The 13,796-nt window shown below is 35.7% G+C and overlaps 1 protein-coding gene across 3 annotated transcripts in view; it reads left to right on the top strand.

Annotated features, from left to right (window-relative positions):
- Window positions 1-13,796, top strand: part of TPP2 (tripeptidyl peptidase 2) — a 78,626-nt gene that overhangs the window by 15,578 nt on the left and 49,252 nt on the right. For all 3 annotated transcript variants that reach the window (XM_012440957.2, XM_012440958.3, XM_064371775.1), the window contains exons 3-6: window positions 1,470-1,565; window positions 3,363-3,467; window positions 6,483-6,607; window positions 10,601-10,764. In XM_012440957.2, the coding sequence (XP_012296380.2) occupies window positions 1,470-1,565; window positions 3,363-3,467; window positions 6,483-6,607; window positions 10,601-10,764 (490 nt within the window). The remainder of the gene's footprint in view (window positions 1-1,469; window positions 1,566-3,362; window positions 3,468-6,482; window positions 6,608-10,600; window positions 10,765-13,796) is intronic.

Genomic DNA, 13,796 nt, shown 5'->3' on the forward strand with positions numbered 1-13,796 from the left:
TCTGATTTTTTTTTTTTAGTGTAATTTTTGTAACTAGTCTGCCTTCGCAGTAAGGAAAATATATAGTTATGAATTGAGAAGTGTCTGGTTCTGTGGACTGTGCAGACTTTGATCTCATTTATGATTAAATATAAATTATGTCTATTGGATTATTTTTATTGTACTATATGTCTTTTTAAGTATGATTAAATATGACTTAGCCCCTTTCTATTTTGCAGTTATTTTAATTAGTTTCTTCATTTAATATTTTGGGATTTTATGATTTTCTGTAATGTCTTTGTATAAAGTCACTAGCCAAGGGTTACTAAGCCACCTGTGTAGTGGGACACTAGTGAATAAATGCTCTGAATTCAGAAGCTGGTGATTACTTACCTGTTTGTTGCTGCAGTGCTTTACTATTGCTTTGCCATGGGCTGTTGCAAAAACATTAAAGTTCAGAATTCCTGTTCTCTAAAGAAGGTTGATAAGTTTTGAGTGAAAAGTGCTAACTTGTGTGCCAGTGTATTTGAAATTTCACATTCTCCAGACATCCAGTTGATTTGGAAATGATTAATGGCACATAGGCATTTAAAAGGTCACTATTTAGTATTAATAGCTCCTGAAGCTCTGTAAATGATTGTTTCCCTCTAGTTGCGAGGAAATTTCATCCAAAAGTTTTCTGCCTGGGAAGTGATTGGATGAAGGATGTGGGGATGAGTTAAAGGTATTGCTTAAGTGAGGATTGATGAGTCTCCCAGCTCTGAGTGTTTCAGCCTTATCATTTATATGTATTTAAAAGCTGATTTTGATGACCGTGGTCCCTATCTTTTCTTGATTGATGATTCAAGTTGGTTGGTGCTCAGTTCACTTTGTTGTTCACAAGAATAAGGTAGAGGTTTTCTTCCTTTTACAGGTAAAGAAGTAGAAGCCTGTGGGTTCCTTCTAGTTAGTGATAGAGTTTGTATTCACAGCCAGATTTATCTGACTTTAAATCCCATATCCTTTATACAAAATTTTTGGTTTCCATGAGAGAGCTAGGTTCCAGTTTTCAACCTTCCTGTTGTTTGGGTAAGTAATTTGATTTCTCTTTGCTGCTTTGCTTTCTCTATTTGTAAACTAGGCATCCTGTTTACATCGCTCTACTAAAAGTTTAGTGTTTTAAAATATTTTGAGAGAGTTTAAAAGATTATTACAAGATTTTAGCAGTTTATGGAGATAGTGTATATTGAAAGCACTTTTTAAACCATGAAGCATTGTACAAATGGAAGGTATTATTCTAGTTGAATTATCTTATTTATGGATGAGAAAAAAGAAGTGATAAAGATATTAAGTGATTGCTTGGAGTATTAAACACATGTTGTCATACGTGAGCTTTCTTATCCGATTTAACCTATTAAAATAGAATTAATATACTTTTTTGCTCAGTAGTCCATCATTGGAATTGGAAAGCATTTAGTGAATGAACAGGTTACCTTTTTGTTTTTCTGTAGATTCCTGCAAGCTGGACAAATCCCTCAGGCAAATATCATATTGGCATCAAAAATGGCTATGACTTCTATCCCAAGGCTCTCAAGGAAAGGATACAGGTAATGTACAATCCGGTACCAATGACTTGTTGTATTCTTCTGACTTGTCTTCTTCCTCAGATTTTATTCCTACTAAAGAAAAAGAAATATTTCATAAAATTTCATTAACTCTTGGGTTTTTTGGGAAGATTGATGGCTTTTAAACAATGACTGCTTCAAGATTCTGCTCAATGGAATGTCATCCATTTAAAGTTGCGATTCTTAATCTTGGTTATATAGCTAAGCTTAGGGAATCTGTGAATACACTGAAGTTGTATTCAGAATTTTGTGTTTTTCTGGGAGATGGGATATACCTTTCACTGGATTTTCGAGAACATTTTTACTTGAAAAAGGCTAAAGACAGTTGATTCAAAGTCCAGACCACCTTTTCGTTTCTGTTCCTGTAGTTTCTGTGACGTGTCTCGCCCCCCTTTTTTTTTTTTTTTGGTTTAACTAGCCTTCTTGCTCTCAGTTAATCATCATTTAGTATTAAGTGTTAATCAGACCTAAAACTGCTGTAGTATAAGAACACCAGTGTGCCGTTAGAAATATGAGTTGTTGGTTGTTGTTTTTTAATTTTTGGGAGACAGGGTCTTGCTCTGTCGCCCAGGCCAGAATGCAGCGGCGTGATCACAGCTAACTACTGCCTCACCCACCCAGGGTATCTTCCCATGTAGCTGGGACTACAGGCACACGCCACCACACCCATCTGATTTTTTTATTTTTTATAGAGATAGGGTTTTGCCATGTTGCCCAGGCTGGTCTCAAATTCCTGGGCTCAAGTGATCCACCTACCTCATTATTCCAAAGTGCTGGGACTATAAGTGTGAGCCATTATATGACTGCATTTTTATACAGTATATTAAATTTAATGTACAGTATATTAAATTTAATCTGTGTTGATAAGATACAATTTAATATGCAAATTTAGTGTGGTTAAATTAAAGTGAACCATTCCTTTAGCTGCATTGGGAGATACTATGAATTAAAGACACTGGAGATAAAGGTTAAAACTAATTTCAGTAACATAGAACCTTATCAAGTCAAAGGGGATGAAAAAAAAAATAGGGAGGAAATTGAGGAAGCCTGCATTGTCTGTTAAAATGCAGCTGTAGTCTTACTCTAGTCCTCTGCTTACACTTGGCTTATGGTATTTCCCAATTACGTATGGGCCCAGAATACCATTTTCTTACTTTTAATGACTGGGAATTTAGTCAGTTTTCTGATGTAATAGTAGATATTCTAGGAGAAGGGAAGGTTTTAAATTGGGGAATATGATACATAAAAATACATCTGGTTGTGTCTTGGTAAACTTCTCTTAAAACCTACATGCAATTAATTGACTAACCAGTTTTTGGTAAGTGATCCGTGGCTTTATCTCCTTCATTAGAAACTTTTTTTTTTTTGAGACAGAGCCTCACTGTGTCACCCAGGCTGAGTGCAGTGGCTCAATCTCAGCCTACTGCAACTTCCACCTTCCAGGTTCAAGAGGCCTCTGCCTCCCAAGTAGCTGGTATTACAGGCACCTGCCACCATGCCTGGCTATCTTTTATATTTTTAGTAGAGATGGGGTTTCACAATGTTGGCTAGGCTGGTCTCAAACTCCTGACCTCAGGTGATCTGCCCACCTCAGCCTCCCAAAGTGCTGGGATTACAGGCATGAGCCATCGCACCCAGCCAGAAAAGATTTTGTAAAACCTGTATATGAGAATTGTGTAGCACCACGGCTGTCGCAACAAAGTCCACATATAAATGCCTGTCTAGGTTTACCTGAGTATTTGTCAGCCTAATTGTAAAGAAATTTTTCTGTCCTTGCAGAAAGAACGGAAGGAAAAAATCTGGGATCCTGTTCACAGAGTGGCCCTTGCAGAAGCCTGCAGAAAACAGGAAGAATTTGATGTTGCCAACAATGGCTCTTCTCAAGTTGGTGCTAGTCGCTTTCATTTAAACATTACCCTAGAACCATATTCCCATAGAGTTTTTAGAGAACTAATAGACTGTTTTTTTGCAAGTTTTCTTGTTTCACAAATTTTCTTTTAAGTTGGTTAATTTTACTAATTTTTCCTTTATTATTTATCCTCAAGTCAATATACATATGTATGAATTTTTAAAACTTAACATATAATACACATAGGGTAAAAGTACATAAATTGTGTTTAGTTATGAATTCTCCCATGAAAGCTGCACCTGGGAATTTCTCTTGTGCCCCTTCCTCATCACGGCTCCCTTCCTCCTTCCCAAAGACAACCACCATCTTGACTTCTAACACTGCAGATGATTTTGCCTGTTTTGATTTTTGTAAAATGAAACCATATAGTATGTATTATTTTATTTGAATTATATTCACAACATTAAATTACGATATTCATCCATGCTGTGAGGTATTCATTTTCATCATGATATTCAACACAATTTGGATATACCACGATTTACCCATATCTGCTTTGTTTTTCATTTTTTACTATTAAGAATAATGGTATTTTAAACATTCATGTGTGTGTTTAAAATGCTTGTGTGTTTTAAACATTTGGTAGGTCATACAGTGGTTGTAACAATTTGTATTTCCACAAGAGGTATATGAAAGTTCCCGTTGTTTAACCATTAAATTTTTTTGAATTAATTTATAAGATGAAAATAATGTCTTGGTTTATTAAGGAAATAGTATGTGCTAGTTGCAGCATCTTTGGACATCATAAGTGTGAGAAGCCTTCATCATGCCACTGCCAGGGATGAACACCACAGCTTGGTGTCTGTCCTTCTAAATTGTTCTTTTAATGCATGCGTGTTCCTTTTCTTAATGAAAAATTGGATTGTATCAGTGTTTCTCAGCCCTGATCACATGAAGATCTTTAAAAACTGCCATTACTTGTGTTCTATAGAGGAATGAACTTAAAACCCTGTGGAGGAGATAGGCATTTTTTAAATTCCTCAGGAGCTTTCATTAACGTGAACCTGACCTGTGAACCGCTGGTCTATGTGTACCTATAGACAAATTTAACTTTTATTTACTTAATCTATGTATATCATCTATTTTAAACACCTGTATACTTTTCTGTTAAATCAGGATTTTTACTTTTTCAACTTCATTGCTAGGTACAGTAAATGTAGTATGTCAGGTGTTACATATATACAACTAACTATGAAAGAGGGTTCTGAATTTCATTATCCATTTTATTACATTTTGTATACCAAAAATGCCTATTTGTTTGGCTGTTTCTTTTGAGGAGGAGTAAATGTTAAATATATTGAATAAATTAAAATGAAACAAAACAAGATTTTTGGAATATATGAAAATCAAATTTTTATTCACTAGGACAATTTAGGTGAATATAGAGTATATTATTTTAAAAACTTGGGTTTAAGCATATGAAATTGCCATTTTTGTAGATCAAAAATAGTTGGATAGCAGAAGTTTGCATGATTCAATCTAATGTATTCTATATGTGTTGTCACTTTTTAAAAAAGCGTTTTCAAAATACTTTATTTTTCACTTCATGTATTAGACCTCATGGTCCTTGTTTCAAAACATGGGAAGGTATAATCTTTGGTTCCCATATACTGATTTGTGGAACTGATAGTGATAAACTGATTGATTATTTCTAAATTACCTGAATTATTTTTAACATAATCAAGATTTCTGGGCTTTATCCCCTAATAATTCTGATGTACTAAGTGGGATAATACATGGCATCTATCTTCGTGATAGCCTTTACGTGATTGTGATTTGCAGTGAAATTTAGTAATCATTGGCCAAGATAGGAATTTGCTACCCTACTTGTTTCTGATGTGACAGCCTCAGAAGATTATCATAAGGACAAAAACTTGCTCAGGATTGCACAGCTAAGTTGCTGAATTGAGATTTGAATCCATATTTCTTCCCTCTAGGTTAATACTAATTCCACGCTATAGAAGGCGAATGGATTTTAAGCAATATTAAGTGCTCTTGATCATAGACGGCTACTTTTTTCAGTAAATTGCCAAATAGTAAATATTTTTAGTACTCTCTTATGACTACTCAGCACTACCCTTGTATCATGAAAACATAGGCAATATGTGACTGAACGAGGAAGGCCATGTTCCAGTAAAGCTTCATTTACACAACTATGTCACAGGCTATATTTGGCCCATGCACCAAGATTTGTCAACTCCTGCTGGATCTTAATATAGTAACATAGTGAGTCTAGAGGTATTATTCGTCTCAATTTCAGTATTTATATGCCTTTCTATTTCCCAGATTATTTCTGTTTAAGCCAGTCATTTTCCTAATTATTTGAGTGCCTACCTTATTTTTTTTTAATACTCGACGTTAGAGACATGTTTTGGAGAGGTAATACATGCTAGTGCCAGTTGTCGTCTAGTTTGTACATAATCTAATATAAGGCACTTGCTCTTATTCATGACCACAGAGCTAAAATAAGGTTTCAATTACCTCTATTAGGTATTTCTATTTAACATAGAAAATTCTAAAAGAGATAAGATGATTCATGGATTTTATTATTTATTTGGGTTCTTAAGAAATGAATTTGAGATAGAAAAGGTCCTGATATAAAAATCTAAAAGTCAATAGATAACCTATTTTGTAGCACTTTTATTTTAGAGTTGCTTTTGGAAATGAGTTAGACAGATTACATATATGTTACAAACATGTTTTGGCTAAATGATATCACCAACCTGTAACACAGTGTCTTTCCCAAAGCAGGCCTAGTGAGTGGTTGAATGAGATTGAGTACAATAACTTTTTAAAATCGTTACCATGTTATTGGATATCTGCTTCATTGAATTGAATGACAAGTTGCATAGATGAAACAAAATTTTGTTACATTTTTTTCAGGGTAAAATAATTTTACTATTGATCAACATTGTATCTTTGGTTGTATCCTAATACAACTTTCAGAAGGCCAGAATGTACTTATGTTAGTCAATTTTCCAATTTACTAGGCAAGTAAACTAATCAAGGAGGAGCTTCAAAGTCAAGTGGAATTGCTAAATTCTTTCGAGAAGAAATACAGTGATCCTGGCCCTGTATATGACTGCTTGGTATGGCATGATGGCGAAGTCTGGAGGTAAACTTTATGTATTTTGTAGATCTTCATTTACAAGTGTTTTCTTAACTACTCTGAAAAACTTTAAATGCTCAGAGCTGCACAGAGTTTTGGTTATGTGATGGTATCAATTAGCAAAACTATTTGAGGGCCAGATTGACTTCTGGGTAGTTTTGGATAAGCCCCTTGAACTTCTGGTTATTATTTTTGACCCTAAAGCTGACTTTTATCTGACTTTAAATAAACTTATTTCACAAATAATTTATTAGTATGTTGACCATCCGTATATTTGGAAATGGTTTTAAGTCTGTTTCCTCATTTGGTAATTGAGATAGTAGTACAGGGCTTTGTGAAAATTAAATTTGATGTTTCTAGATATACTAAGCAGGCAATCAATGTATGCTATTATAGCTACTGCTGTTTCTGTTACTGAAACTACCACTAATAATAATATGACTTATACGAGGTTACTCATCATGTACATTTTTCAGTTTTTTTACACTGCGTATGTCCTTGGAGTTGGTTAGGCTGCCTTCTTGAGTTACTATCTGCATGAAAACAGGAAGACATTGTTAATACAGATATTTAGCCATATGCGTGCTTTAGGACTTCTGCAAAAAAAAAAAAAAAAAAAAAAAAAAAAACGGGGACCATGCCTTAAAACTTGTAGTCAAGAATTACGTGTAATCTGTGTCCCTGCTTATATGCAAAGAATTGCTTTATAAGATGGGGCAGATACAGATGATGCCATGACTATTTCATCACTGCTTTCACAATTGTTCACCTTCACAATGCACCCTTCTTAAAGGAGCGGTCTCCTCCCACGTGTGCAGGTACTAACTCATCTTTAATCAGATCAAGGGTATATAAAATGTTCAGTTGAAGGAGAAATCTCTGCTGAATTTGGGGATGATGTTAATAAAATATCTGCACATAACTCTTCCAATCTAGATGATATTAAATATGCACTTTTGTGTGTATTCATATGTTTTGTTGTGTGCACATGCATACACATTTTGAAAAATTCTTTTCCAGAGGCTTTATACAGAATACTAAATCTTGGTACATCCACCATGTGGGGTAACATGATACAGTCACACTCAGTGATAAGCCTTAGGTGCATTTTAGTGTGGGAAAGGAGGCAAGGTTAAATTCAAGGAAAATACTAAATACAAAAATGAGTATATGTAGGAAAGTATATACTACAAACAGACTTAAAGAAATACCAAAATATTAGCAGGAATTGAGTAGTGAGACAATAGGTGGTTTCATTTAAAGTGTTTGCTCTGGGTTCTGAAAACACTCCAGATTACTTTGTCCTGGAAAAGGAATTCGGAGTCAGTTGTCCAAGGTGCCAGTATATGTTTCCACAAGTTTTCCTTGGTCTTCAAGGTAGTTGATAAAGTGACTTACTTGTAGCAGTTTGTTGACAACTATTCTAAGGGTTTTGTTTGGAACTTCTGAGCTAGAAATGAAATTTAACATTGCATGAAATAAAATCTGAAATCTCAGAGTAACATTTTAGGACATTTTATTATAATAAATGAAAAATATAGCATGATTACACTTTCAGGTGGTACTAGAAATAATGTAACTTTTTTTGCATAATATAGTATATCCTATAGGGCTTTGATTTCAGAGTTAGATCCAAAATTTTTTGAAGAGAATCTTGAAGATCCCAACGTACATAAGGTTAATCCAGCTCTGTCTGCAGATGTTCTCATTTCACATTTCAAAAATGCCAAGTATTTCTGAGGGGGGGTAAAGTGACCTATTCTTTAAGTGCCTTGGGATGTTTTGTTTTGTTTGATGAAGAATGTTCAGTCTGTGTTCTCCTTGCCACATTTCTGCTAATTGTTAAGCACGTATCTCTGCACTTAACGGGTGGCCTCAGATGACTCTGCTCTGAGCATCTGTCAGGACGCAAAACCTCAGACTCACTGTCACTCCAAATGGATCAAAAACTGGTTGAGAGAAACAGTGTTTACAGAGGATTACATAAAGGAGAAGCTATTAATTGATTTCTTTACAGTGGATTTTGACCTTGCTTATGTCATGTTTCCTTTTAGATTCTTGATGAAAGCTGTAGATTCTTTCCATAGAAAATTGAGAGATGTGTGAAAAGGTCAAGAAATATATAAAACAAAAGCCCTTCCTCGTCATCCTCCCCACTCACATGTACTCTGTTCTATGTTTGAACCTCATTTTCATATTTTTTTTCTCTAAGTACTTGAATTCACCCAACCAGACCTTCAGAAAGTTATAACCTTGCACCGCATTCATACTTGTCCTCTGTCGAGTTATTTAGGGAAGTCAGTAATAATTTATGTTTTGATGTGATGGTTGTATTGTTGAGTCACTCCAATGGTGGTGGTTATAAGAAACTGACCTGTGAATGTGTCACTGTATTTGCTGTGATTCATTAATTCTTTCATCATGTGGCAGATATTTATTGAGTACCTTCTCTGTACCAGGTTAACACTATAGAAGCTACTCCATGGACTCTAGACTCCATGGAAGCAAGTATTGGGAAGATCTGAGCCAGTCTAGGAAGCACCAAGAAAGATTTCCCAGAATTATTATTAACATCTTAAATTGAGACTTGAAGGATCATCACAGTTAACTAAGCAGAGAGAGTAGAAAGGGTGGCAAAAGCTTAGGGGAAAGGTCCAGAGGATGTGGGAGGAACTGTGAGATGTTTGGTGTGACTACAGATGGTATGATGGGAGCAGGAGGTGAGGAAGGTGAGTAGAGTGATTATGAGGGGCCTTTTCTGGAGTTTCAATGTTAAGAGCCATTGGAAGACATGGAAGATTTTAAAAGCAGGAGTGAAAAGTGGAGGCAGAGCAGGCCATCATCAGCTCATCAGGCAACAGAGGTAAGGAAGAGACTGGAAATAGTCAGGCATGTTATGGACATGGGACTGCATGGTTAGATGGGCTGGGAGAAAGGCAGAGGAGGGCTTCGTAGATGACTTCCAGGTTGGATGCTGGCCAATTAAATACATTTTGGAGACAAGTGTGCTACTTTCTGTAGCATATGGAAGATTTGGTGACATGCATTTTACCGACTAATTTTAAGCCTTGTTTGCTCTTGCTTTATTTTCCATAAGTGTTTAGCGTTTTATACCTTGGTATATTCTGTGTTATTTGAAATGACATCAGTCATATTAGAGTATGCATAAAAACAAATTTTTAAGAATCCTTTTTTCCAAAGTGTTGTAATTTGTTAATGAAACATGCTTCAGTATATTAGGAACGTGCTTCATAAATACTAAATGAAATAGGCTTCCATTAATTTACTTGGCAATTTTGACTGACATGCATAGCTTGTTGAAACAGTTCTTACAGCTAAAAACATAGTATTGAACTTTTAATGATGTTCATTTCATTTATGACTTTTTGAATGTTACATGTATTTTATTTTAATCAGGCTGTCTTCTAACGTGTTTGGAATATAATTTAAAAACAAAAATGTTAGTAAAATGGAAAAAGAACATGAAGGAAGACAACTATAAAATAATGTAGAAAATGCTTTTTGTGAGAAATAAATATAAGTCTGTTGTAACTATAGGACTGAAGCTCAGTAAAATTCACCTAGTTTCAAAGAGCTTGTGTGAGCTGTTAGATTCTTGAAGCCATCACTAAAAGCAGCAGGAAGTTAGACCTAGGCTATGTGTCTGAACTATCCTAAACTGCTCTAAAACTCTAAGCCAGGTTTAAGCTCTAATTCTCAAAAGGTCAGGTGGTTTTCAACCTAGAGTTTTATGAAGGACAGTATTTTTAAAGCACTTTCTTCATGATTTAAGGACTGGTTCCTATAAGCTATGTTACCTAATCTTTACTGCTGCTCTGAAACAGCCTGAATTGGTTCTAGATTGGTCCTAGGCAGTCATTGTATTTGTTATGGTAGAAGTAGTAGTGTAGTAAGACAGCAGAGAGACTATGTTACATGATTTTTAGAAAGGTAAGAAATCAATAAATGTTACTGTCTTCATTTCTTTTTAATTAACAGAGCCTGCATTGATTCTAATGAAGATGGGGACTTGAGTAAATCTACTGTACTGAGAAACTACAAAGAAGCCCAAGAATATGGCTCTTTTGGCACAGCTGAGATGTTGAATTACTCTGTTAATATATATGATGATGGAAACCTGCTCTCCATTGTGACCAGTGGAGGTATTCAATTTCACATTGACCAATGACATATAGATTTATGAGGTGATAAAGGGGTACATTGCTGTAGCCCACAGCAACCTTCTAGAGAATTTTAAGTTAGAGATCCCAGCTAAAGGTCTAGGTTGGGAATCATAAATGTGATTCGATTCACCTGCAAGATGTTGTTTCTTAAGGTTATAACTATGTAGGATCCAGTCCAAGAATATAAGCGTGGTCCAACATCAGAAAATGCATCGGTAGGCTGGGTGTGGTGGCTCACACCTGTAATCCCAGCACTTGAGGCCGAGGCGGGCGGATCACCTGAGATTGGGAGTTCAAGACCAGCCTGACCAAAATGGTCATCTCTAGTGAAAAAAAACACAAAAGGCTTAGCTGGATGCAGTGGCACATGCCTGTAATCCTAGCTACTCAAGAGACCGAGGCAAGAGAAATGCTTGAACCTGGGAGAGGCAGAGGTTGTGGTGAGCCAAGATTGTGCCATTGCACTCCAGCCTGGGCAACAAGAGCAAAATTTGATCTCAAAAAAAAAAAAAAAATTCCATCAATAGAATTCTTCTTATGAACAGTAATTTTTTTGTAACCTTAAGTCTTGAGAAATTCACCCATGAGTACAGAGAATCAAATAAAAGGATGCTCACTACGACATTCCGTGTGATTTCAAAAAAGTTAGAAACTGAATACCTATTAACAAAGAAATAGATTTTTTTAAACAACCCTGTGTTATTCTTATAAAACACAGTCATCCTTTGGTATCTGGGGGGATTGGTTCTAGAGTCTCCCTCAGATGCCCAAGTACGTGATATAAAATGACGTAGTGTTTGTGTATAACCTACACACATGCTCCCCCATATACTTTCAGTCATCTCTAGATGACTTCTAGTACCTTACACTATGTGAGTGCTGTATAAATAGTTGTTATACTACAATTCTGTATTATTTATGTTTTTGATCTGCATCTGGTTAAATTCCATCTGGTTGGTGCAGAACCTGTGGATACAGAGGGCCGAATGTATTCTATAGCAATCAAAATGCTATGTATATAAACCCCTAATACATAAATAATAATGAAAAAACATATATTGATGGTAAAACATGTAAACCTCTAAAACATGCGAAATAGTACTATGCAGTGTTTATGCATATGTGTGTTTGTATGGTGAAAATGTTAAATATATAGATGGAATGATTACACACACCAGCTCCTGGATGGTGGCTACTTCTGGGGGAAGTTCGCCCTCCATGGATGGGGGGAAAAAGGAGAATAAAGTGGGATGACTTTCTTTAACTCTTTAACGCCCTCATCCTGCCTCCCAGTTTATTGAGATATAGCTAAAGTACAGTAAATTTCACATACATACATATATGTCATTTGATAAGCTTTTATGTAAATATATAAATATACCCAGGAAACCACCACAATGAAGATAATGAACATAATCATCACCCCCAAAATTTGCTTTCTTTATTATCCAGCCTCTCTCCACCCACATCCCAGGGAGCCTCTGATCTGTTTTCTGTCACTCCAAATTATTTCATACTTTCCAGAATTTTATGTAAGTGGAATAAAAACTAAGGTTTTCTTTCTTTTTTTCTTTCTTTCACTCAGCATAATGATTTTGAGATTCATTCATATTGCAATTATAAAGTTGGCTCCTTATTTCTGAGTAATAGTTCTTTATATAGATACACACACCACAGTTTGTTTATCCTGCTTCCCATTGATGGACGTTTAGATTGTTTTGACATTTGTGTACAAGTGTGTGGTCATAGATTTTTATTTATTTTGGGGCTAATAGCTGAGAGAACCAGTTGGAGATGGTAAATATGTACTCAACTTTTTCTTTCTTCTTTTTCTTTTTTTTTGTGAGACTGAGTCTCACTCTGTCGCCCATGCTGGAATGCAGTGGCACGATCTCGGCCCACTGCAACCTCCGCCTCCTGGGTTCAGGCAATTCTCCTGCCTTAGCCTCTGAGTAGCTGGGATTACAGGCATGCACCACCACGCCCAGCTAATTTTTGTATTTTTAGTAGAGACAGGGTTTCACCATGTTTGCCAGGCTGGTCTTGAACTCCTGACCTTGTGATCCACCCACCTCAGCCTCCCAAAATGCCACCCCTAGCCACTTAACTTTTTAAGAAACTTCAAGCCGTTATCTAAAGGGGCTGTACCCTTTTCACTTCCACCACAGTGTATGAGAATTCCAGGTGCTCTGTATCCTCAGTAACATTTGCTGTGGTCATTCTTAATAGTAGTCATTCTAACTGATGTAAAGTGTTTTGGAGGAAAAAGTCACATTAAAATTGTGCTTTCCCAATTTTATTTGGGGAAAAAAATGAGAAAGCCAGAATTGGCAACATTGGGTGCATGTTTTCTTGCATGACAGCAGCTGGCTAGAGCAGAGGAGTCTCAGCATTGCCACAGACCCTGTATAAAGCCACAAAGAGATGCCTGCCTACTTCTCCAGGAGCTCCAACTCACTAGAGTCCCCAAACATTAAGGTCCAGTGCCAGTTGTCATTTATTACTGTGCTGGTGTTGTTGTTTTTCTGACATTAGTGGTGTATTTCTCTATATTCGTGTCTTTTTAAGAAACAATTTTTTAAAAAGTCTTATTAGTTTTTTGTTTTAGTATTACTTTATATATAACATGTACAAAAACATATACAAATCACAAGTTGTACAACTCTTTGAATTACCATAAAGTGAACCCTTCATTATAACCATGGCTCAGGTCATGAAATAAAATATTATGAAACCCATCATGCCCCTTCCTAATCAGTAACCTACCCTCCCACCTCCTACAGTTAATTACTATCCTGATCTCCATTGCCACATTAGTTCCAACCATATGATATTGCTGTTTTTATGATCTGAAATGATAAAATAGTGGCAGTTTCACATGGTTCAGCCTTTTTCATTTATATGAAAGTTAATTCACTATATATTCATTTTTGTATGTGACTTCTTTAGTTCAGCCTTATTTTTGTGAGCTTTATCTCATAGTATATAGTTTAGTTTATATTAATTGCTGT

This window comes from Aotus nancymaae, unplaced genomic scaffold (assembly GCF_030222135.1).
Source record: "Aotus nancymaae isolate 86718 unplaced genomic scaffold, 86718_ANA_hifiasm-v0.15.2.pri h1tg000161l, whole genome shotgun sequence".
Lineage (NCBI taxonomy): Eukaryota > Metazoa > Chordata > Mammalia > Primates > Aotidae > Aotus > Aotus nancymaae.